Raw genomic sequence first — 27,847 nt, 5'->3', positions numbered from 1 at the left:
GCTCTCTTTGGCCTGTCTCTTCTGAACAATGTACTTATAAAATCCCCTTTTTATCATCCCTCAACAAGTTCAGTTCCATCTGTGTCTTGGCTTTCCTAATCCCATCTCTGCATGTCCAGATCCCATCTAAGTATTCTTCCCAGATGACATATCCTTGTTTCCAAGGACATGCCCCTCTTTTCACTCAGTTGGACTAGCCAGTCCTTGCCAAGTCACAACTGTTTCTGGCCTCCTCTGCCTGTTTTCTTATTCTGAGGGGTGGAGATCACTTGTGCTCACAGACAGGCATCCTTGAAGAGTAGATAGCTTTGCTCCACTCTTTTGTCTCCAAGAACAGCTTCCCAGGAGATCTCTTCCAACAATTCCTTAAACAGCCTGAAGTTCACTCTCATGATTCCACTCTTTGCCAGGCTCACATTCCTCAAGATCACAAACTCACTCAGAGCATGGTTGCTGCAGCCCAGGCTCCCTCCAATCTTAATGTCTTTAATGATACCCTCTACACTGCTAAACATCAGATCCAGTAACATTTCACCTCTTGTTGATCTGCCAAATACCTGAACCAAAACATTAACATCGATGGACTACAGGAGTCTTCTCGATTGCCTGCAGCTCACCATGTTGCTTTCCGAGCAGATATCTGGATGATTGAAATTCCCCGCCAGGATAAGAGACTGCAAACACGATGCTTCTTGCAGCTGAAGCATGAAGGCCTCCTCAATAGGCTCTCCTTGATCAGGTGGCCTGAAGTACCCCCCAGCCACCTGTAGCACTAGTTGTGATGAGTGGAACAGAGCAGCCAGTATCAGTTGCTACTGATAGTATTTTCTCTGACAAGAACAAAATCCCACAATGAAAAGCCACTTTTGCCAATTTGATAGTTGCTGCAAGTCAGTAGAAATAATGTATTAAAATTCATCTATGAGCCATCTTTTAATAGATTTGTCTTTACAGTTTTTCCAGCTCCAATATTGTTGGTGAAAGCATATCTCAGTGCATTCACAGAATAAAGGAATGGCCTGGATTGGAAGGGACCTCAAGGACCATGACGCTCCAAAGTCTCTGTCTGGCAGGGCCACCAACCTCCCATTTGCCAGACCAGGTTGCCCAGGGCCCCATCCAGCCTGGCCTTGAACACCTCCAGGTACAGAGCATCCAGAACCCCTCTGGGCAGCTTGTTCCAGGACCTCACCACTCACATAGTAAAGACCTTCTCCCTAACATCCAATCTACATCTTCCCTCCTTCAACCTAAAACCATTTCCCCTTGTCCTGCTGTTATCCACCCTTTCAAAGAACTGACTCCTCTCCTGATTGTAGGCTCCCTTCAGGTACTGAAAGGCTGCAATGAGGTCACCCCACAGCTTTCTTTTCTCCAGGCTGAACAAGCCCAGCTCCCTTCAGCCTATCTTCGTAGGGGAGGTGCTCCAACCTGCAGATCATCCTCATGGCTCTCCTCTCCAACAGCTCTCTGTCTTTTTGTACTGGGAGCTCCCTATCTGGACACAGTACTCCAGTTGGGGCCTCACAAGAACAGAGCAGAGAGGGACAATCACCTCCCTATCCCTGCTGGCCACCCCTCTCCTGATGAAGCCCAAGATACCATTTGCTTTCCGAGCTGCAAGAGCGCACTGCTGGCTCATGTTAAGTTTCTCATCCATCAGGACCTCCAGGTCCTTCTCTGCAAGACTTCTCTCAAGGACTACTCCTCCCAGTCTGTACAAATGTCTGGGATTCCTCTGGCCCTTGCAAATTGCTGTGTTGATCATCACTAGGTTTACCCAGGCCCACACTTTCAAGTCTGTGCAATATTCTGACACTTGGGAGAACCTTATTTCAGAATCATTGGCATTGCTCTGTATAGAATTTAGCATCTGCCAAAAATACTAATTCTGTGCAAAGATAGATTTACAGAGTTCAAATACAATGTCAGGAAAGCTAGAATAGATTAGTAAAAATAAATTCCACTTCATCCTATGGAAATCAGCTTCTACCAGGGAAGGGTGAAAAGTAAAAACAACTGTCATATTCATACAATTACAATGCAATATCTAAGATAAGTATACACCCTGGGGAAAAAAAAAAGTTTTAAAGTAAGATTACTTGGTCCTTACCCTCCTAAAAAGCTACTAACCACAACAAAAAGAAACAGCAATAAAATAAGACCACTGTCGTTTATCACCAGCCTAAAAAGCTAGCTGTAGTACATAATAAACATTTTTTTCTAGACCTGGAGCACACCACATACCTGAAGGTAGTCATCTGATGGCTCTTCGAACTACAAAGGCTCTAGCAAATAACACAATTAGCCTCATTTCTACTGGCAATATTATTATGCCATTATCTGTTGTAGAGTAAATTTCAACCAAGTAGAGCAAGCCAAAGATATCAAGGAACTTTAAAACACTGCTGTGTTTTACAAAGTATTTAAACTGTTGACTATAAACTAAGCCATAAATCAGTCAAAACTGCAACATTCAAGAAAAAGCAATGACAGATATAAGTGTTCGTTCTTTAGCCAGAAAAACAGTTACTGCCATATGTTTGAAATTCAGTGTTGGATTATTATTATTTTTTTTTTGAGAGCGCAACATCAATAGAAATAGCCAATATTCTGCATGTTCATAGAAAAAGAAATGGAAATACAAAAGTCACATTCCATGTGTGGTAAAAGTAAAAATGAATTCTTTATATCTGAACTTTGGGCAGATTTCATTGCATTTGCTGTGTTCACTTTGTATTATAATGAGCATTTACCTTGCAGGTACACTTTGAGTTTGTTAACAAGCACAGTTATTTTTTTAGAGACAGACTAACCTTTAAATTGTGGTGTTTTATTTTCCAGATGGCAGATTACCAGAAAATTTAAAAGCTGTCTGAATTAAACCTGAACACCGAAGTAGACTTGAACAATTTTACTTTTAAATAATGCTTTTCTCCCTCCTTTTTTTTTCACACAAGAATTCCCTCTGTGTCCTAGACCTACTATTACTGTCAAGATACATAGAATCATAGAATCACAAAGGTTGGAAAAGACCTAAAAGATCATCCAGTCCAACCATTCACATATTATCAATAGCTCCCACTAAACCATGTCCCTCAACACAACATCCAATCACTCCTTGAACACCTCCAATGTTGGTGACTCCACCACCTCCCTCAGCAATCCATTCAAGTGTCTGACCACCCTTTATGAAAAATAATATTTCCTAATGTCCAGCCTGAATCTCCCCTGCCGCAGCTTGAAACCATTCTCTCTAGTCCTATCACTAATGACACGAGAGAAGGGGCCATCTCCCAGCTCACTACAACCTCCCTTCAGGAAGTTATAGAGAGTGATAAGGTCTCCCCCGAGCCTCCTCTTCTCCAGACTGAACATTCCCAGCTCCTTCAGTCTCTCCTCATATGGCCTGTGCTCCAGACCCCTCAATACAGAGACTGGATTGTTCATTGACATAGCTGTGGCCCCTCCTTCAATTAAAAGTACTGTGGGGAGAGCAGACTACACAATGTCTTATAAATTTCCATATAAGAATCTACAGATTTAAGAATCAGTGCTGAAGAAAACATGCTACAGTGTAGATACGCAAAATGTAATTAAAGAAATTTTGTCATTGCAAGTTACACAGCTGCTTTCATTTCAGCAGTGAGAATGCTGATCCTAATTAGGGATAGCCTTCCATGTTTTCTAAACACCAAACTCTACCCATTATTACATACTGAGTTCTCATCACATTTCTGCTACGCATCCATCACTTGAAGATATTGGCACTGATACATACTCCTGGAAATGGAGATGACAACTGCTTCTAAATGCCTACATACCTAATACATTACAACTAGTAAAGACAAATTTACATTAACATACATTTTATTGTCAAGGCATAACATACAACAGGCCTAGTTTAAGGTAATTCTTCTACAGATCCATGACTCATATTTCTGCTTCTCTAGCAGGAGTCATTTGAGTTCTTATGATTCAAGCTGAAACACATCTAGGCTTCAGTGGTTATGTCATGATATTACAAGCAGACCAAAAGGAAACATTGATCACTTTATAATCATGTTGGATCCAAGATCTTTGAGTTGTCAAAAGCATTATGAATATTAGTAAATTGTGGATTCTGGATCAGAGGATAATTAACCAGGATTGAAATTACACATACAAACTATTAAAAATACTACTAGTCCAGAGCATTAAAACATGATCTGGTACACTTAACAATCACTTCAAAATCATAACTAAGACTGACTGCAGTGCTAACACAAAGTTTAGAAACATCACAGCTATAACTATGTTGAAAGTTAGTGCTGTCTGACAAATATCAGACAGCTCTTCATGATCTGTAGTGATTTAAAGAAGGCAAATTCATTTGAGTTATATGGGGGCTATCCCAGAGTCACTTGCAAACTTTAATCAAAACAGCTGTAGTTTATAGGGCTCATGTAAACGAGATATATGTTCATCAGAGTTCAGGAGTACTCATCACCATGTAAGAAGAAATAGACTTAATGAGAAGTACTCTCCTTCCCCTCACCAAGGTGAAGTTTTTTGCAGTTTTTTTTGGTCGATATTCGTTTGCTGTTTATGTGGGGCTGAGTGAGGTTTTATATATTTGACTATCCAAATGTCTTTATTACATTTCTAAAATCATTTTGATCACATCAGTAGAATATTGTTTCAGTTCTTTTCAATTAAATAACTCAAAATCAAATCAAGTGACATTTAATGTATTGCAACAATATCCAAAAATACTGTTACTATATTAGGCAAATACTGTTTTAAATTATTACTGAACTACTCTTAATATTTGCATTACCTAAAGTTTTGTTGTATCAATCATCTATTTAAAAGAATGCATCTCTACAGGTCTCGCATTCACAGTTCATTGTAAGATTTCCCATTTTGAAGTCCAAGCATACTATTTTTCTCAGATATATACGCTCTTGCCCTTCACCCCCCCCCATTAATCCGATGAATGTGGATTTCCTGCTGTCAATCTAAAACATTACCACAACAATCAAGTTATCATGTAACCAACCTGAATTATTGAAACATACCAGTTTTTTCTGATGTTCTGAGAAAAACCATGTCAGATGGGATTCGCTGATTCTGAATAGAGAGGAAGAAAAAAGTACAGTTTATTCTAAGTAGAAAAAAAGTGAATTCCAATCAAACATCCAGCAAGATCCTGTAATCAAAAGGTCAAACTTGGATTGAAACTCAATTAAAACAGAATTTATCAAAGCATTTTATATTCAGTATTTGCAATTCAGAAATCAATATTTTCAAAAAATTATATATTAAGCAAATGACATCTAAGCCTTTCAGATGTTCTTTAAAAGTGAATCATTAATACTCAAAGACCTGGACTGGTCTTTTTATGACTAAAACCAGTGCTTCAAGACTATAAATCACTAAATATGTTTCACTAAAATATTAAAAGTAATCTATTGAGCAAAACCCTGACAGCAGAAAAAAAAAAAGCAATGAAATTTCAAACATCAGCATTTAAGCTGTACATACAGTATAAATCAGCTTTTACCAGGCATCCTCTTTCTCACCCCTACCATACAAACAAACACAGAGAGGAAAATGCAAGGCATGGAGCAACATTTTCCAGTTTCACATATTTACTAACCTCTCTTTTGCAAAGACAGAATTGAATAGACTTCCCTTCTTAGTATTTAAGTCATACCCAGGTCAAGTGCAACTGCAGTCCTGTATTGCCATTTCCTTTTCAAGCATTTAACTTGCTGTATCAATTCAGATTTTCATTTTTTTGCTGACTATAAAAAGTCAAATCCAAGCTTTTGTAGATTAAACAACATTGAACAATAACTGTTGTCCCACACACGTAGTCTTCTACCCAAAACTACCCAGATCCTTTCCACTCACTAATCACTCATAAACAAGGCATCTGCAAGTAAACCAGTTAAACACTGATAGCAGAGAGTTTAAGAATGAAGAACTGGGGAAGTAGAAATAAAAACAAACAAACAAAAAAATCTGACATGTCAAAACGTGAAAGATATCTAAGACTAGGAAAGTACACTGACAGGCTAAGTTGATAGGAACCAGAGTGAATGCTGAAAACAGTGATAAGAGAAAATACAGAAGAAACAAATTAATTACTATCACAACTTACATCTGATCCACTACGTATTGTCCTGTTCAATTCTGAAGCTGAACACAAAATTTTGTTTGTTTTTCATTTACAAACTTAACTCTTTCAAAAGATTCAGAGGATTAACAATGGCTAACAACTTAATGTTAAAATATACTTCATGATATTAATTTCAGGTTACTTGTTAAAAGGATATAACACGAAGTTTCACTTCGAACAATATTTTCACACAGAAATGCAGTTCCATCTAAGAATTTCAGGATTCCATATTAAATGCATACTTTTTTGAAATTGCCTTGAAAATCACCTTATAGCTAAGGCTCATCTTTTATTTCTGAAGAGCTGAAAAGTCTCCTTAAAGAAAGAGTACAAAGGAAAACTACGTATGTAGCTAACACAGCCCATGATATGACATATGTGAACCTCATGGATTTTAGCCTTGGAAATCCTTATTGAACTTCCCAATTTAAGAAGTTAAGATATTTAATGCATAAACATATCAAAACTTAATAAATTATTTTGCATTTCAATTATTATCAAACTGGAAAATTAATACTGTTAATTCAGTTGTAGCTCTATATTCTACATAAACCAGAAGCTATAGAAAACTTCAGTTATACACTTCAGAGAAGAAACAGCAGCACAGATGGGTTTCAAACAAGAATCAAGCTAGCCTGAAAATTTCAATTCAAAGCATGAAACAATGGAACATCTCAAATCACCAATACAGTGTATAGAATTCTGCCTGTAAATTTTACAGAGTGATTCGAACCGGAATAATGAACTGATTCATTGTATCAAAGCAGAAGATACATCTTTGTAACACCCCCACAAAAATCCTAACTACAGTTTTCCGTGATAATAATTGAAATATGTACAACGTATAGCAGCTCTAACACACTTATTCCATTGGGAAATCACAGAATTATTTGAGTTGAAAGGGACATTTAAAGATCACCTAGCCCAACTTCCCTATTATGAACAGTGACATCTACAGGTAGCACAAAGACTGACTCCAACTGTCACAGCATCTACAGGAACAGGATGGAGTCTGTATCCTTCTTTCTTACAACTCCCATTTTAGATGCAGAAAGGCCACCCTCAGGTCTTCCAGGACTCTCTCTTCTCTAGGCTGAACATCCTGCCAGCATGTTGACAACACAAAACAGTATCATCCTAAAACTTGCTGAGAGTGTACTTGATCCCAACATTGATGTCAGTGATGAAAATATTAAAGAGCACCAGCCCTGGCCTCCATCCAGACACCGAGCCACTGACCACTGTTCTCTGGGTAAGGTCTTCAAGGTTTTCAAATGTCATTGTGAGTGCCTCAGCAACTACATCAGTCTCTTCCCTTAGGACTCCAGGATGTATCTCTCATTGGGTCCCATAGACTTTAGGGTGTTCAGGATCCTCAGGTGGTCACAAACATGATCTTCACTTACAGTGGGAAGACCACTGCCCCCCAGCCCCTAACTTCCAACCCCTCTGCCTTAGGGATGTGTGAAGAGCAGTTGCCAGTGAAGGCTGAGGCAAAAAAGTTGTTGAGTACCTCAGCCTTCTGCTTGTCCTCTGTTACCAGCCTGCCTGCACTGCTCACTGGGCTTGAGGGGTGTGCTCTCTTGGGCTTTCCTTTTCCTGACTGATGGACCCATAGAAGCCTTTATTGTTTTACTGTGCACCACTTGCAAAGGCCTAATTCTAGTTGAGCCTTTGCATTCCTGACCCCATCTCAACAAATCCCAACAACAGGGAAAAAAAAAAAAAATCCATTGGTAATGGTGATGAAAGCACTGAAAAACTATATTTTTCAGGTTAGAATTTTTTTTGACAGAAAATATTGTCACTGCATTATTTGCATCTGTTGTAGCTTCCATGGAAACAAATAGGAGGCATTACTTTCAGAATGACCTCTGTAAGGTGATGTACTTTAACCTTTGCTTTAGCTCTTGAGTAATCACTTTAATAATAAGTGTATTTCTGACCATAAAACATCGTAGATACTACAGATGTTCTAACACTGGGCAAAGTTTTAAATTCCTACAAAGAAACACTCTTGAGAGCACCATGCAGTCACAACTGTGTCATGTTGAATAATGTTAACAAAATAAATCTCAGATTTCTTTCTACAGAAGCTGAGCTTTGAGGGAAACTGGTTCAGAAATGTAAGCAACTAAAACTATATCTTCTACTGATTCAGTACAGTTCAACAGATATAGGCTATAGAGAAGTTAAGCCAGGAAACAGAGGAAATAAGAAACTGGAATACTCAAAACACTCAAAAATAGGATGTTTTTGGGGTGTTTTTTTTTTGTTTTTAAATCTGAAAACTCTACATGGTCAGCCAAAAAAAAAATTTCTAGTCACACCTTAACTGTTTAGAAAGGTAGGTAATTTTAACTCATCATTTGCAGCAATTCCCATTCATTGCTAAAAGCACAAACAGGTAGCAATTTATATGCTTGTCAACAGTATTCCCCTTGAAGATGCTGGTCACATGCAACCACAGCTGGTACAGCATATTTACTATCTTCATTGCAATAGAATATCTCTCACATTTATTACACATCACAAATACAGATTCAACCAAAAATGTTTCGTATTCAGATTTGGGAAGAAGAAAACGCAAGACAAAGGGTAACCTTACTATATATTGTCTGCAAATTAGCCCTAGAGCAACATAGAAAAAGGATGGGGAAAATGCAAGTTCAAAATTAAATATTTAATTAAATGACAATAACAATTAACCAGATAAACTGCCTTCATATAGATTAGCTATACATTTTTACAGCTTCCCTGCCAACCCTGACATAAATCCATTACACAAGTTTCAGGTTACTGGCTTCATGCCTACAAACTTCAGTTACTTCTAAACAGGCTAAAAAACTTGACCGATAGCCTTAAAATTTTGTAAAAGTAACAGCGTAGCAATCCAATATAGAATTAAATAGAAGTTCTAATAATCAGAAAGAGCTACCATGTTTTTAAAGCCATTAGCAGATTCAGTGAAGAATGCATGTTTCACTTTCACCATACTGATATTGAGTATCGGGTGAGTTTTTCAAGAATCAAGTTTTTATATCTCATAAAACCAGGCATTAGTGACATGACCATTTTAGTAGAAAACACACACCTTGATTTTGTCTTTTAAATAGGTTCTACTTATTTTTCCCTTCCTCTAAAGCAAATGTGTTAAAGGATTTGCATGCATTCTTCCATGTAAGTAAGGCTAGGAACTGTATTGTGATTACTTTATCTGTAAGAAAAGAATCAATTTATGACTGACATGTCTTTTTTCCATCAGGTTTTTCATATTTTGGAAATACGTAGAAAGATTCCATGTGAGTATTAGATTAAAAAAGTCACTATTATTGCTGACACTGCAAAGCAAAGATCTCCTTGCATGTATCTGATACCTAGTAACTATAAAAGATTGACTACTCAAAAACAGATGGCAAGCACGCTACAAAAATCCTTAACAAACCTCATTAAGGAGAAAATTAAGTTTTGTTGTACATTGCCACAAACAGCAGCAAAATTTTAATCATGTTAATCCTCGTGTCATTTTCATAAAAAATGAAACAAGTTAAAATGACAACACATATGACTTCAAACAATCAGAAATTCATGAAGAAACTACGCAATCTCAATTACCATGCAGATGAACTGAAATGTTTATTGATTACAGTAAAGTCTGAATACACAAGTCAAAAAAACTACAAGAACGCTTTTTCTAAGTCTGAGCAGAATTAGAGCTCCAAGATAGGTGTGTTTCCATTTCTCTTAGTGTTGGCCTATGCTGATAATTACAGACTCTTTTCTAGAGATCTATGATAAGACAACAGCTAATGGAAGACAAGTGCTTCTCTAGCTTCTGGGCCTCTATCAGAACCTCCACCTCCATCCTGGATCACCAGTTATATTGAAAAACAAGGAAATTCAGTCATGCATCCACTCTTCCTTGCAGAAGAGGCCAAATGCCTCATTTGAAAAAATATTCTTTCATGTTATTATTATAGAATCTTTATTAATATAAACCTCTGCAGCTCAATACTCACTCTTCCAATGCCCCTACAACTGCTCATAAGCGACAAGATCCTCATGATTTTGCATTTACTGTTTTATATTATCCATTTGTTATGAACAATATACTTTTCTCATTGACTAGAATATTAATGCTTACTACTGAGTTAGAAATGAAAGAGGTGCTTTGCACCTTTTTTCTGCATTTTCCTGCTGTGTATGTTAACAATACTTGCAGTCTTTGCAAATGCTGGTTGCATTTGACTTTACACTTGAGATTAAGAAAAAAAGTTCAGCGCCCCTTTACTACTATCCAAGAGTAGCTTTTGAAGTATGATGAAGCTTTACTGTTTCACATTTTAAAAGACCTGTTATCAACATGCTACTAATATCTTACCTATTAAAAGCAAACATGTTATATTCTCCTCACATGATCAGAAATTGTTCCAGTCAAAATCTACAGTAACTAAATAACAATCAACAATTTCAGTTATCTTAAAACTTTGCATCACCTATGCATTCATAGAAAAATAATGTATCTTAAAAAACAGGACCAGGAAGCAGTATGCATTTTACAGCAAAAGGGGAATGTTTTAAAGCTAACAATACAAAATGGCTCCTAACATTTAAAAACTGATGATACTTTAACCTTTAGAGGCATTCTCCTGATCTAGTATTAGCACATTACAAAATTTTTACTTGAAATGAGAGATACAATTTACTCAGAGCTAAACTGTTTCAATTACGCTTAGAACTGATTCAGAACTTACATAAAAGAAAGAGGATATTCAAAGATCAAACAAAGAAAAGTTTTTCAGTTATTAGTATCTGTGATGCAGTCGCCAGTTAACCTATGGATCTTCAGCTCAAATGAGTCATTAATTTCACTGAAGAAATGCTGTTGATGCATCTTCTAGTCAAATACAACGTTAACTTGTTTCTTTGCCATTAGAGTGAGCAATTGAACATTTCACTCCTGACTGGTTCTTCGGCTTACAAGTCATACTCTGAAATTGAAAAGTGCTTACTCTAGCAAAATACACTTCTAAATAGAATTAGAAAACATTTAATTTCATTAGTTTAAGGAACTCACACATAAGCCAAAAACAAGAACAATAGAAAAAACTGTCTTGGGGGCAGGAAGGAGCTTGCGGATGAAGTATAATAGATACTAAATGCATGCATGTCACCAAGATACTCAATATCCTCATTAAAGGATATATATTATTTTTATATAATAAACATCAGGTTCCCACAGCATATGGTCTATATCTATATTCATCTTTATGATGAAATAAATGCTAATCGTCTATCTCAAGACTGATTTATCCCCAAAGTAATTTCCCCAGTTTCAGAAATTCTATTGTAATTCAACAGGTGAATGACTCTTGGCATGTTTCAGGGAAAGTATACTCTCTTTATACTATCATTATAAACTTCCCTAAAGCAGTATAATGAATTAATTCCAGGTTTAAAGATCATGGCAAGTCTAAAAGTTTTCTTAATAAAAATCAAAATAAATACTCACTTTAAGCGTCCTGAAGAATAATTGGATTAGGCTCAGGTTATAATTAAGATAGCAAGGTAAAATACAATGCATGCCAGTCCTATATATCTGTGAATGTTTATCTTGTCTGTGCTAGCATATCCCGCTCAGAGGTTCTCAACAAGACATCAGGTACAGATAGCACATAAAAAGTGTAAGGGGGTGAGAGGGGAGGAAATGTGAGCAGAACATAGTACTAACTACAAAGAAAGAAAGAAAACAGTAGTTTTCCCCAAAACAAACAAGGGTTTTCTTTTATGTGGCTGAACAAAGACTATGACAAATCATGAGGTCTCTAAATTCTCTAAGAAAAAGGAAAGATATGTACAACCAAAACAAATGTAAAACAAATAATGAGGGGAGTATATCTGCTCAAGGTGTTTTCCTTCAATAAAAAGTCATTTACTAAATAGTAATAAACCCATACAGAAGTTGAGAAAAATCAAGTCACTGACAAGGTTCCACATTCTTCTGCGTATCTACAACTTGCCACACAACACCTCAAACAAAACTGGATACACGGACACAAACTCCAACTGAAAGTAACTTGCTAGGATTAAGGGATTAGATCTTTTGTACAGAGCAAAGTGGAAATCATTTTTCATCACTAAGAAAGTAAGTCACCCTTCCAAAATTAATGTATGCATTTTTCTTAGTTTTGTTTTGTTTTGTTTTTTCTTTTAACAAGAAAAATAAGTCAACTTTGAGGTTACAATAGCTTCTTAGCCTCCTGCAGCATGGTATGACAGGGAATATAAACCACATACCTAACCTACAAGGAAATTTTCTCATCATAGGAAGACCAGAGCTTGCATTAAGATCTCTTTACAGATGAGTTTTACCTAGATTACTTCCTAAAACAAACCAACTAGAGTAAGCAGCACTCTTTATTATGATACTAACATTAAGGAAAAAGGAAGCTCACAGCTCTCATCCACCATCTACAGCATCTACAGTCACAGTAACTTGAAAGATTCCCCTCCACTCCCTTTTTTAAAAACACAGATATGTATACAGCTTATTCTAGAAGGCTTCAGACATCAATAAAAAGATTTGAAGGAAGGTACTGGAAGAAAGGCATTGGTAGTCAGTCAACTTAGTACGCCCACCTAGGAATGCACAAGCCAAAGAATATCATTCAGTAACTGCATACCTTTCACTAGTTAAGCTTAAGCATATTCCAATTTATAAGATATAAGGGCTTACATCCAATTAAGCTTATAATTAAATCCAAAAAGAGACTTCAAGTTTATCAAATAAGACTCAAACTAAAATATTACTTACTTAGTACTTCACAGATAAGTACCTCAATATACTTCTCTCCAGAAGATAATTAGCACATTAATAATCTTTAGTCTCTAAAATATATTTTAAAAGTATCAACCTTTTCCACTATGATGAGGTCTCCAACTTGTATGTCTGAACTCTTAACTTGCACTTTACCTTAAAAGAAAAAAAAAAAAGAATATTAATGCCTGCCTATGTTGATTACAAAGAGTCATAAAAATATAAATGCAAGATGTACTTCAAGATATTACTGTTTGGTAAAAAAGTTACAATTTACACAAAACTGATATTTGAAGAAAATACTAATAAATAGATATAATCTCTAAATAGATCATTAATTATGAGGTTTTGAAAGTGTATAGTCTTCTAGGCAATCAGCTACTGAAATAGTATTGGAGAGATACTGGAGTCTGATAAACAATATCAATAATTGAGTTACAGAACTGGAAAAAAATGATGATTTTGCATCACCTACTATGCACCACCCCTATGACACGTCAAAAGTGGCTAGGCTTAGTCACAAAGCATCTTACACACAAGTTGTTGATAATTGGGCTTTGACCAACAGGTAGCTTTACTCAGTCATAGATATCATTGACAACTGGCACTGCCTGAGCCTTGTTGGAAATAATAGTAGAAAAGAGGCAAGTTGTAAGTAAGAAAAAATGCCTAAGTACTTCATTTTAGGAAATAACAATCTGAGATTTGTCACTTGCTGGAGCTGCCCATTCAGTAACCCCTGTGAACAACCCATCCAAAAACGGACAGCACACATCAATTTTAATTTTGTATTCTTTGTAGGGAAGTTCATATTTTTTTTATGACGGTTAATGTTAATATTATTATCTGAAAGGATGAGGAGAGGTTAAGCTACTGACCGAAACATGTTACTGTTTACTAGAATTGAGGACTTATTGAGGACTTCTAGACACAGACCCTTGCTATAACTTCAGGAAGAGTTGCTTCCCTGAGTTAAACACAGCAAAACCACAGGAAAAGATAAATAAATAAATCACCCTATAGACAAGCTACAAATCATCCTCTTCCAAGATACGTAAGAAGCAGTAAATTCAGATGTGTTAACTCAGGTTTATAAATATATATGCACACATACATTTTTTACATGTGTATATACACACATACAGCCTGGTGAGTTAAAACATACATCCATACAAGATCTTTCCCCATCAGAAGCAGTAGGTATCTTGTTAAGCATGTCAAAACACAGTCTTAAGAAATTAAAAATCAAGCCGAATGAATTACAGAAAAGATGGCCCACAGAAACACAGCAGAAGCAGCAATCAGCAGTAAGTAGTATTATGGATAGCAGATTAGTGTACATTCTATCATTTCTCACTCATAAGATGTATAAATGAAACTGAGGTAGGTCCCAAATCCTCACTGTAATTCTCAATGAAGAGAGATCTGGCAGTTACTTTCACAAAACTCCTACATTATACTACCTGTGATTGAATGTATACTATAATCAAAGAGAAAAATAACTGAAGTCATATTTAATGCAAAAACAGCAGTTTCAGTTTATTTGATGAATTTATTCCTATAATTGATCTATTTTTCAGTATGCTTTCCAAAACATTAGCACTTCCAAGACAAGGAAATAATGTCAGTGGAGATCAGAACTATTATTTTGGCCTGTCTGCATATTTTGGGAAATATGTCTTTGTTACTGAAAATCCTTTAAAACAATCCAATTGTTTTAGTTGCCAAACACATCCTTTCATCCCATTCTTTAACATTTAACCAATCACATCTTCAGTCAGTCTGACTCCCAGTCTCATCATAACCTGTGAAGAAGGGAATAGCAGAACTGCTGATTATAAAAGCAGTAGCAAGAAGCATGAGTATCCTACAAGAGTATTTTACAACTGGGATGGGAGTCAAGTTAGTATCAATCTCACAAGTCAACAGATTTCGACTGCTTATCTATAAAGGGAATTCACAAGTCTGCACCAAGTCCCAAGTTTTGATGAGAGGTGAACAGCATATATCAAAACAAATGATAATGTTTAATTTGTTTACTGTTATCTTTTCCAAAAGTCTAGAACTTCTTATTTTGTTTTCAATTTATCTCCTGAGAATTTCCTAATAGACACAACAATCCAAGTATTTAACGCTGTGTTGCATCTCAGAACTATGCCACCTACACAGCTGTATGTGACTAAAGCTATTCTGCAATATTAACCAAATGAAACTAACAGCAATTACATCAAATTGAACAACTGAAATCTCCAGTCATGTTTTAAAAGCATCTAAAGTAAAGACCAAAGGGAACTAACTTTTGGATGACAAGGTAAAACTTCCATATCATTCTAAAGCAGACAAAAGCAAAGATTCCAAGAACAAGGTACACCAACATGAACCTAGACATCATCTTTGTTGTAAGTTGCCTAGTAATTTGGGGAATTTCACACAGCAAATATAAAAGTTTCCTTAATAGACAGTTCTCTAGGTGACTAACACTTTGGAATCCCTACTTTATAATGCACTTACATATCTTGTTGGAAGAGTCTGGTTATAAATATGGAAGTCTATAACATAAGAACTATACCTACAATGAATCTGAACAACAGGACACATTCCACTAAAAACTAAATGGTTCAGTGTGGCAGTAATTAAAAAAGTAGCTTTAGATTTGGAAAAGCTGGCAAATAATGCCTTCCTCTAGATCAGCAAAAAGGAGAATCATGAGATAACATCTCAGAGAATATTAAAATATTACAGATCAGTAAAGATGCACTTGCAGAAAAAACTCACTATGCTATTTGCTTCATAAACTATTCTTGCTAACTATTTTTTTTCATTAGAAACATCTCTGTAGCAAAACACTCTTCATCACCTGTGTAATTACTAAAAACATCCAAAGCTATCAGAGGTGGCTGCACATACAGACTTCATAGTCCACCAAAGTGCAAGGCTTTTGCCTAAAGCCACAAAAAGAACTATGCAGAATTGGAATACTGGAACATACCTGTAGGGATTCATTACACTCTCAAGATAGTCTTCTGAAAAGCACTGAAATTATTTGAAAAAAACTGATAAACTTCTCACATGTGCTAAGTATTTCACATAATTTAAAAACTAAGTAAACAAAACAATGAGTTATGTGTATTAGAAAGGATTTTATTAATGAGCATCTCTTTGAGTAGGAAAACTGAAAGAATAGCTGCCTCTGAGAGACCTTGAAAATAATTTCAAAATGCTCGTAGAGTCATAGACACCAGGGTTGGAAAAAACCTACAGGATCACCCAGTCCAACCGTTCACCTATTACCAATAGCTCCCACTAAACCATGTCCCTCAACACAACATCCAATAGTTCCCTGAACACCCCCAGGTGACTCCACCACCTCCCTGGGCAGTCCATTCCAGTGCCTCACCACCTTTCAGAGAAGTAATATTTCCTAATGTCCAGCCTGAATCTCCCCTGCCACAGCTTGAAGCCATTCCCTCTAGTCCTATCACTAATGACATGAGAAAAGAGGCCAACTCCCAGCTCACTACAACCTCCCTTCAGTTATAGAGTTTTATATAGAAGTTATATAGTGAGCAACAACATCTCCCCAGAGCCTCCTCTTCTCCATCTTACACATTGTATCTGAAGTACTTTCTGAAAAGATTGCTTTTGGAACTGGTAACAGAGATTATTTCTAAGCAGTAAATACCAAGCTCTGGAAAACAGTCAAGTTTAAACAATGTCAAAGTTTTACCTACTATATATTAGCTTCAGCAGTCAACACAATTAGAGTACACACAATATAATGGGGAACTGAAAGAAAGTCTGCATTAAGTTACAGTGATGATGATTTTTTCAGCGTAAATGCTGTCCTCAAGTCCTTCTTTCAAACTCTGTTTTACTTAGCAAACTGAGATTAGTCTTAAGCCACTAATTTAGAGTTCTAGAGATGCTTCATAGTTGACATTTCCTCTCTTCCAGCTTCTTTTTAATTTATTTTTTTTAAATTAAGTTCTAAGTTTTCTTGTTGCTTAGAGCTTCCCTGATCAACCACATTAAATTGATACAATGCTTTAAAAAATGTGCATGTTCCAAATGATCTAAATACCAGGAACAATCTGTAGGTTTGAAACACTGCAAGCACTAATGACCTAACATTTCTCTAGATTCAGAAATATGTTCTTCTAAATGCAGTTCGTTTTAAGAAGCATAAGAGTGACCTGTACTAGAAGAGCTGAAGTTCTACTTTAAGAAGTTCCAATACAGATCTTAGTTAACTACAGTATTACAATAATTATTGCGGCATTCTGACAAAAATCTGGATTTTAAAATCACAGATAACTCAGGTGTAAATGACTCAAACTGAATGTTTCTTAACAGAGAATACTTTGAAACTTAAAAGAAGGTCAACTGAGATAAAAGCTTCAACAATGTAGCATTTTACGAGCACAGTGTAAACAGAATTTAAAAGTTAAAGAAATTATTTTGTTACTCTAAATCCCTACAAGATTTCTCAGTGCTCAGATTTTAAAGGAAGCATACTAGCTTTCACACTTTCTTTTTTCCTCATTATAGCAGTTATTCATATTATGAAAAAGTTGACTTGCACTGATAAGACTGATAAGACACTAATTCAAGATCTTGTATTACTTAAAAAGCCATTATTCCTTAGACTAGCAATAAACGGATCATAAAATGTTTATTTTTAAATGTTTGGGGAGTACCTCAGGCCCAACATGACTCAGCTGAACAGCAACACCATTGAGTAGTCGAAGTTCTAGTTATAATGTACTGCAATGCCATGTAAGAAGATTTTAACTTACCAATCAGCCTACATATACTATCTTAATACAAGTAATTAACTACAATACAAGAAACAGTAGTTTATTCTGCTAAAGAAATATTTGCCTAAAATAAACAACTACAAATGACTATGAAAGATGAAATGAAAATAGCACAATTAAGCAAAGGGTAGTACTGAACATTGCTAACTTTTAATTTTCCTACTGAGCCATACAATTGAGTAAGGCAATTTACTTCTCTACGTCAATTTCTCCAGTTTTTGAGGTGAAAGATATCTATTTCAAAGAAAAGACTATAACAATCTACAAAAGTCATAAAATAAAGGGGGGGAGGGAGGAAGATGTTACAGAAGTATGACGTACAGTTCCACACTGAAAAGCAATCCTAAAGAGAGGCACTGATTTTCAGGCTTTTAATTAAATCAGTATCAAGTTTGTCCACTCACAAGTAACAAAGCCTTCCTTCTCTAAACCATTAGCCTGCAGCCTAGAAAAGTAAGTCTAACTTTTTTTTTCCCCTCACTTATAGAGTATCACCAAAATTTTGTTATTATTTGTAATTATATTGAAAATTACTGACAAAAAATAGTTATCTGAGATGTAGCATTTGCCTTTATTAATTTGCATAGATAAGTTCCTAAATCCTCAAAGTCTGTAAAAATATTCATCTAAATTTATCAAAACAGGAAGATCATGGTTGTTGTTGGTTGGTTTTGAGGAAAAAAAAAAACAAACCCACAAAACAACTCATTTCAGTTTCAGAATGAACTGTTTTGAAAAATCCTATTGATTATGAGCTGCAAAAGTTTTTCATTTATTGTTTGATATGTCCGTTAAATATTTTTTCATAAGGCTTAATTCTGAGTGGGGCTGTAGCAACGCTTTCATTATTAAAAATGGCTACACCTCAAAACATTCATAGCTCAGCTATCACACCACAATAAGACAATGTGGGACTCAAAGTTCATTGCAAAGATCTTGAATCTTCTGTCAAACACCACTGTTATAAAAAAAAAAAACAAATGAGAAAAAAAATAAACAGAACATAAACCAAGTATGCAATCATGACAACACTGAAAACAAAATCTGAAAGTTGAAATAAACCTACACATCTGTGGATAAAAGTTCACTATCCTTATTTTTTAAGAAAAAAAAACAAAAAACATTTCTAAAAACTTCTGTTTTAAAGAAGTTACTGCTTTGATATCACACCAATAACTATTAGCCATAGACTCCAGAACTAAGGATTTCAGATCATTACCACTACTGTTAAATAGGATAGCATATATAAGTCATATCAACAGTATGCTCAGTGTCATGTCATAACAGGTTTAAAAAGGTAGAACCACTTAGCAGGTTAAATTACAGCTATAAAGAGAAACTGTAAGAATTTATTTCTTAACAGACTGTATTAAAAATGGTGCCAGATGCCACCAATGCAAACACCTCAGTTTAATAAATAGCTATACTATTTGAGGATTTCTACAGTGGTATGTCTAAAGGCTGATAAAGCTATTTCAGATTGACAAGGAAGGGAAGAGCAATAGTTGCAACGCTGCTCTCTGCTGTATGCAAATTCCAGAAAAGAATGCTAGTTTCCACATTGGTTACTATTCCTCACAGTTGTAGGTTACATCATCATTAATGTGACTATTGATCATTTACTTACCTTTCAATTACTTTTTAAAATGATGCTAACATGGCAAGATTGGAGTAACAGAAGAGGGATGCATAGGTAAGCTCTATGAGAAGAGACCAAGGGCTGCCTCGTGCCAAGCACAGGCAGTTCCAGCCAGCTCCAAAAGGGACCCATCACTGGTCAAAGCTGAACCAGTGAATGATACTGCTTGTACATCTGTGGTAACAAATTTAAGGAAGGATAAAAAAAGAGCCATGTGGCAGTTGTATGAGGAGTCAAAACCATGAGACTCTGCAGACATGAAGGTCAGTGCAGAAAAAGTACAGGAGGTACACCAGGCACAGAAATTTGCCTGCAGCCCAGGACAGGCCCATAGTGGAGCACACTGTCTCTCCGTAGCCTATGGGGCACCATACAAAGCAGATCTCCACATGCATCCCATGGAAGTCAGGACAAAACAGGACATCAGTACAATCTGAATGAAGTCACAGCCTGTGGAGCACTTCCAGAAACACGCCGTCTAGTGGGAAATTCTGGCCTGTGTTACAATGAAGTAATTTGTTCCTCTAGGACTACACTCCACGGAAAAGACCCATGATGGAGTAGTTCTTGAATTGCAGACCATGGGAAGGCCATGCTGGAACAGCTCCAGAAGGACTGTATCCCATAAGACGGAACTCATTCTGGAGCAGGGGAAAAGAGTAGAGGATGGAGAAACCAAGGCAAACCACTATGGACCAGGAGTTGTGTCTGGGAAGAAAGTGAGTGGGAGAAAGATGGTATCTGTTTGTTTGGTTTTTTTTCCTCATTATTCTTTTTTATTATTAACTGGCAATAAATTATTGTTGAAGAAATGAAGTCTGTTTTGCCACTAATTTGTTGAGCACCCTCCATGTCCTTATCTCAAGGTTTTTGCTTTTTTTTCTTTTCCAATATTTTCCTCCCCGTTTTTCTGTGGAGGGAGAATGAGAGTGGTCTTGTGGGCACCCAGCAAACAGATAAGGTTAACACATCACAGAAGAGTAAGAAATTAGAACAAACTTGTGTTACATTACCAGACTCACGCATACTTTTTGTGAGGAAAATTATCCTGAGCTACTCTGAGAGTTTCTTACTAAGATTCTCACATCTGGCAAAATTACTCTTCCCACAGACTATCAAAATATATTCACCAAGATATACTAAAAAGTGCAGTGAAACATATGCTGGGAAAGTGTGAACAGATTTACTCTCTCAGCAAAATACACACTATTACAATCTAACTGCTTGAGAATTAACCATCTTCATGCTTTAAAACTATTAAGGATTTTCCCTGGCATGAAAAGATTAAGAGACTTCCTAGAGTACCATAGGAAAATGACCTCCCAAGGTAATAGCTACTTCATTTTGTTTTGTAATGTTATTCCCTACTCTGACTTGACAAAAGGCTATTCATTATTTTGACACTTTTCTATGTGGCACTTAGTTTTGAACCTAAATAATTAAATACGCTAAGCAACATAACAGAAAAAAATATTTCTCTAATTCTATGTCCATATTTAATATTTAAAATAAGCTACCGAATTTAACTGTCACTTCATTCTTGAAATGCTTTATTTTATTAAAGATCTTTATGAAAAATCAAAGACTATGAGTCCAAAAGAAGTCATAGTCATACTTCCCCCAAGGCCTCTGACACAGTCCCTCAGAATACCCTTCTTTCCTATCTGGAAAGGTATGGATTTGATGGCTGGATCGTTCAATGGGCAATGAGCTGGTTTTAGGATTGTACCCAAAGAGCACACCAGTGGTAAGGTCAACATACCAAAGAAATGGGATGTCATTCAGAGATACTTAGGCTTAAGCAGTGGCCCAGGTGAATCTCATGAGGCCCAGAAAATCCAAGTGCAGGTCTTGCACATGGGGTCCTGGCAACCCACACTACCAATGTAAGGTGGGGGACATAACAATTGAGTACAGCCCTGCTGTGAAGAACTTGGGGACCTTGCAGCCCACAAAGCCAACCAAACCACAGAATCACCAAGGTTGCAAAAGACCTACAAGATCATCCAGTCCAAACATCTACCAATCACCAACAGTTCTCACTAAACCATGTCCCTCAACAAAACGTCCAAACATTCCTTTAACACCTCCACGATCAGTGATGCCACCACCTCCCTGGGCAGCCCATTTCAGTGCGTGGCCACTCTTTCAGAGAAGTAATATTTCCTAATGTCCAGCCTGGCGTAGCTTGAAGCCATTCCCTCTAGTCCTATCACCAGTTACACAATAGAAGAGGCTGAACCCAAGCTCACAACAACCTCCCTTCAGGTTTATAACTTTAATTACAGCTTTGGTTTTAGACATTCTGAAAATGAACTATTTCTTAGGAGAATGAAGAATTAAGAGAATGAAGTGTTTGGAGACTGTCATCAAAGTAAACATCTCCTTCTGAGTGGTAAACAAAAAAAAATGTGTATACCAAATAATATTTCAATAAAATGTTTGAAAAGTAAATTTTCTTTTGCTGCCTATTTTCATAAAAATATTCTGTAATGAACACGTTTCAGTCTGTAAGATTATTTTGTAAGAAGCAGTTTTTCTTTTACAGTCTCTTTCAATTTCTTTTATGGTCTGTATCAATTCCTAGATTTCCTCTCTGCAAGTAGACTACTCCAAGCCGATAAAAAACAACTCTTCATAAATTCTTTGTATTATTTTTGTGTTTATATATTTAATATTTTTACAGAATAATTTACATTTCACATCCTGGGTTGCACGAAAAGAAGTGTAACTAGCAGGTCAAGTGATGTGATCCTGACCCCTATTCTGCACTGGTGACATCTCACCTAGTGTACTGTGTCCAGAATCACCTCCCTCAACCTGCTGGTCACGCTTCTCTTGACGCAGCTCAGGATATGATTTGCCTTCTAGGCTGCAAGTGCACATTGGGGGGTTGGACTTGATCTCTGGAGGTCCCTTCCAACCCCTACGATTCTGTGATTGCCCACCTGTGTTGAATCTTTCATCTACTGACACCACCTCCTCAAGGCTACTCTCAAGCCATTTTACATCCAACCTGTATCTGTGCTTGGGATTGCCCTGACCCAGGTGTGGGACCCTGCACGTGACCTTGTTGAACTCCATGAGGTCAGCATGGGTCCGCCTATCAAGCCTGTCCAGGTCCATTTCAGTATCTAAAGGGGAGTCACAAGAAAGACTCTTCCCTGTCCATGGAAAGATTTAGTCTCAGGCTGCACCAGACTGTGAGCAACCCAATCTAGATGTAGATATCCTTATTCATCACAAGGGATTTGGACTAGAAGACCTTCAAAGGTCTAACTCAAACAATTCTATAATTTCACCTGCCTATTCCAAAGTATAGGGTTGACATGACAAGTGCAGCACCTGACACCTCAATAAATGCCACACAACTGGATGTAGCCCACCAATACAGATCCCTCTGTAGAGCATTTATACCATTAAGCTGATCAATACTCTGACCTAACTCAATGCCATCTGCAAATCTATTGAGGGTGCACTTGAGCCCCACATCAGCATCACTGATATTAATCAATTTTAGTCCCAGTACTGAGCCCAGGAGAACATACATAAGACATAAGTCATAACTGTGACTTCTCCTTTAACTAATTTCTAGAAAGAAAACTTCAGATATTAACGCTTTCTTTTCCTATTATGTGTTCACATCATTTCAAATGATATACAAAAACTGAAAGCAATATTTGATACATAAGCAGACTTTCAATGCAACAACCTTTTCTTAAAAACAAATGCATATACCAAGACTCAAAGTCTCAAAATATTGATTAGACTACATTTCTTAGTTACTGATTCCATATTTCATAGAGCTGACAGTGCTACTGAGTTACTGTTCATTATCAATTTCAGAGAACTACTGCAGTTTGAAGTTAAAGTGCTAAACAGTACGATGCTTCAAAAATACATTGAATATATGCATGCACATTTCATTAGTAAGTAGTAAAAGATTTACAGTACTTCTTAATCTAACAGTTTTCATTTTGAGTGAATCAGACATTTTAGTTCTGTCTCAGTTTCATTTTGAATAGTATAGTTTGATTCTATCAGATATTTTTGGGCTAAAAATGTTTGAGAAAAAAATTAAACATTTTAAGGATTTGTACAAGTGGTTTTGCTAACCTCGTACTGTCAGCTTGCTATATAACTGTGAGTTCATTTCCTTGTCTCTCTTGTAACGTCGATACTCATCAACAGCTTCCCGTACCACTGTGACCGTCAAAACAAATCCCTGTTAGAGATAAAAAGATACAACTCAGAATTTTCATGGGTTTAGAACAGAAAAAACAGGAGTCCTATGCAAATTAAGAAAGTAAATATTACAAGTTCATGTTCTAATTTACCAACATGTCACAAATACTAACAAGGGTAAAAAGCTTGGTTTTTTTTTCCTGAAAAGTTAAGTACCTAAATATTTCTGCTGAATTTTTCACAGGATGGTGCCACTGCAGCAGAAATACAGAATTCTACAGGCAGTTAAGAATATAAAACTGCTCTGGGATAAACACAGAGTTTCTTCTCTCCATTTTCTGTTTCTTCTCCAACAGTAAAGGGATCTTACTCTCATTACTCGTTACTCTCATACAAGTAAGACCACTACAACAGGTTTAGATATTCACAAATCCTCCAACAGATAAGTCTTTATTTATGTAGAATTTGTGTAGCTTGAGAAATCCAACAATATTCCCCTTCTATACAGGAAGCATTAAACCATTAGGTTACTTTCTTGCAGCTTGCCAGTCTTCCTCTACCCTCTCAGTAGAGAGAGACGAAGATGTAGAGTTTTCCTAAAACAGTCCTGACTATGATTTTTCCTTTCAACAGCAAGGTTGTTTTCCAATTCCAGACCAACATTCCAAGGCTTCATCTATTGCAAGCTTATGATTACACACTTCCTGTTTGTTCATGTTTGCACTAGCTGCAACAATCAATTTAGAACCAGGTGGAGGAAACTGCCTTTGTAAAACAAACTCTTACTCATTCCTAGGGCACAATCAAATCCCCTAGTCATGCTAATACTATTCAAAATCAATTTTCAGATCTTCATTTAGCCCTTTAAGTTAGCAGAAGGTTCAGACAGTCCTGTCTCGGAACTCCATTTTAAAGTCTGAAAAATAGGGAAGTATAAAACCGGTCAACTACACTCTGAATGGGCTGTGGATATGATAGGACTGACATGCTGCTCTACTAGTAAAAGTGTTCTCTTGAATTTTTGTAATCTTGTCTATGTTCAATTTCCTCAGACACTTTAATGACAAAACAAATGAAAACTAAGCTATAGCTACTCTTCTGAACTTTCCTCATAAATTTCTACCAAATAGGTGTACTACTAGCACAAGCTGAAATCATGTTGCTGGATGGGAAAACTGGAAATGATATTCAAAATATCCTTTAATAAGACTTATTGGTCTATGTAGAGCCAACCATTTATATTATTAACAGATTATCTGTAATATGAAGTTTGGGGGAATTGCTTACTCTTTGACAGAAATAAGATAGGATGTCATGCTAAGTGTTTTTTATTTATTTATTTGATTTACCACCCCACTAACATACAGATCACTACTTAGCATTTCACTGTGGAGATCAACTTCCAGACAAGGTTAACTTCTGTCTTTTCTTACTGGGTCATAAAGAAAGACCTTCATAAATACTTCCTTACAACCACCCACTATTGAACAATCTTCCTGTCTTTGAATTGCTTTTTTTTGTTGTTGTAGCAAAAATTGTCCAGGAGATTCTTCCCACCACTATCTCCAGACAGCCTCTTCTTGATCAGTACTTAAATGGACACATGTTGCAACAATTTAAACAATGAAATCAATCCAGAATATTTACTACATTGACTTGTTAAGAATGACCTTTACTCAAGCAGTCAGAATGTCACTGTTCTCAAATCCCTCTGAGAATAAGCACCTTTAAAAAAAAAAAAAACAAAAAAAACAACCAACCAAAAAAACCTACTTCTTAAAATGAATTTGGAATAAGAATAAGAAACATTTGTTTTTCCTGATTTGTTTTTTAAAAAAGGGGGAAGGTGGGGGTTCTTGGGAAGATAAAAAGAATTAATGATCCTCATACAAATAAGGCAAGAATCACAAATCACAATAATATAGTTGGCAGACCACTAAAAGGGTCTCTCCTTTGAACAGAACACAAGTTCCAAACCTCAGGATAACAGTCAGAGGCAAGAAAATACTGCAGAGGGCTCAAAAATAGAAAGTCATATCATAAGGAAACCAGTGCAAGTGGAAGTGCAATTGACCAGGAAAAGCATGTTTAATGAGCTACTTATTTCCAAGACAGCTTTTCCTTCTGCTTTATCCATGGCTTAAATCAACAACAACAACAACTTCATCAATTTTTATAACAAAATGTCATGATTGAAGTAGGAAAGCAAAAAACCATATACTTTCAGTTCTGATATAGCCAGGAAAAAAAAATCAACACAAAAAAAAGAAATGAACCTTCAAAATAAGGATCTCTAATAGCTAAAGTTCTGAGGTTTGGTTTTTTTCGATTTATCTCCTTTTTCTCTAATCTCTCAGGTGACCAACTGCTGGAAAGAAGAATTACACATTCAGACTAGACACTTAACAAGAAGCAATATCAAACAACTCCGCCTGCAATACCCACTGCAATTTCACTTAAAACATTTTCTTTGTTCCATACTTATTCAGCGAAGCTTATCTGATGCAAATTTATGGGATTTTTTTATACATTAAAAAATCCCTTTTCAGTTGAAGTTTAAAGTGTAGTTAAAAGCATTTTTGTTTACCAGAGGAGCCCAGTATGTATACAGGTAGCCTATTTTCAGTGCTGGTACAAACTGTGAGCAGGACACAACGAGAAAATAGAGATTCAGGAAAAACTTGAACTGTTCATATAAAACCTAAAATGAAAAAAACAAAACAAAACAGGTAAATAACAATTTTTAAATGCATATAAGTAATACATGTAATATACATAAAATCACTTTATCACTTTATCATGACAGTAGATACTATCATAAAATACAGTACTGTAGTAGCATATATTGTGTATTCTACAGTACAATAGTATTCCTTTATTGTTACATAGCTTCTTTTTGTTGAGAAAACTTCTTTTTATCTCAGTGACTTCTCAATCTGAAAAAGCAATTTCCTAAATTTTTTTAGATTTTGAAAAATGAACTATGTGATCTAACAAATCTTTAAAAATATTTAACACCTATCAAGATCCCAATGCAAACATTTGCAACGGAATTTAAAATAAAACAAAAGCATCTTGCAATAATTCACATCCGTTCTGTTTACGAAGACATAAAAGCAAGATAACTTTCTGAATTTTCCCCCTATAGTGGCAATACAAAAGCAAAGGTTTGTGAGCACCTCAATTTTCATTCTTTAGATTAATTTAACTTTTAATTGCTAAGCCTAAAAACTCCTCATTACTTTTGTTTGCTACATTCCCTCAGAACAATGAAGCTTCTCTTCTTGAACAATGAAGACCCACAAACCATATGATCTCTTTCTGAAGAGCCTCACCTTACAAAGTATTATCAGCTCCAACTCATTTGTTCAAAGTTTCTCACTATTCTTGAAAACAGCAGTACTACTCATTCTTTAAGAATAAACTTATTTAGTAAGATAAAGCAAACACCACAGAAAAGAAGATCCAGGCAATGAGGACCATTATCCGGAATGAAGAACAATACTGCTCCTTTTCCAAAAGGTTATCAAATGGAAATCTCAGAACAAGGAAATACTTTTCAGCTTCCATAGCAAGGCAAGCTCTTTGCAAAAGCAGAGTAAAAGGTTTTAGAAGGTTTAAACTATGCAAAATTAATAATATAACACATAGATTTCCTAATTCATCTGGAAGAAATGATGAACATTGAATATCTCAATAGATTCTTTTGTAGTAAGTGTAGACATTGAGGATATATCTTAATAATTTGGTCTAAATGGCAAAATAATTGTTTAAGTTTTAAATGATAACAATAAAGTATCCTTATCATTCAGGAAGTTGCTCTGCATGTGGAAAGAATGACAGATGAAGATGCTCCCTTGATGGTTAAAAGCACTGTTTATGCAAGAATGCATTTCTCAGTATTGCTTTCATTGTAATTACAATACCAAGAACATTATTCATTTTAAAAGAATTTTGGATCTCTAAAGACTCCACATGCTTCTTTAGTAGGTGAGGTATAACATGGTACCTCCTGCAGAACACCCAGAACAGGCTACCGAACAGGAAATGCAATTGTACAATTGAGACTGCACCACCTGAAAGTAATCAATTGTTTCAAAGCTGAAGCATTCAAAACAGCTCAAATGCCATATTTAAAAAGGGTGCAATGCAACGACTTCTGCATGACAATCAAAGTTACTTCATATATATATTATATGATATATATACTTCATATATAATAT

General features: G+C 36.0%; 1 protein-coding gene across 5 annotated transcripts in view; it reads right to left on the bottom strand.

Moving 5' to 3' along the window:
* The window catches only part of ATP9B (ATPase phospholipid transporting 9B (putative)), a 152,317-nt gene that overhangs the window by 103,136 nt on the left and 21,334 nt on the right, over positions 1-27,847 (bottom strand). For 4 of the 5 annotated variants that reach the window (XR_001553320.1, XM_015854784.1, XM_015854783.2 and 1 more), the window contains exons 4-7: positions 26,212-26,325; positions 23,556-23,664; positions 13,081-13,139; positions 5,061-5,112 (exon numbers count right to left, since the gene is read on the bottom strand). Coding sequence is in view for 4 of the 5 variants with exons in the window: in XM_015854784.1 (XP_015710270.1) it covers positions 5,061-5,112; positions 13,081-13,139; positions 23,556-23,664; positions 26,212-26,325 (334 nt within the window). In the remaining variant the exon portion in view is untranslated. The remainder of the gene's footprint in view (positions 1-5,060; positions 5,113-13,080; positions 13,140-23,555; positions 23,665-26,211; positions 26,326-27,847) is intronic. The other variant, XM_015854785.2, reaches the window with a different exon arrangement.

The sequence above is a fragment of the Coturnix japonica genome, chromosome 2 (genome assembly GCF_001577835.2).
Source record: "Coturnix japonica isolate 7356 chromosome 2, Coturnix japonica 2.1, whole genome shotgun sequence".
NCBI lineage: Eukaryota > Metazoa > Chordata > Aves > Galliformes > Phasianidae > Coturnix > Coturnix japonica.
Note: the sequence above shows the minus strand (reverse complement) of the source record. Positions and strands in the feature narration are given on the sequence as shown.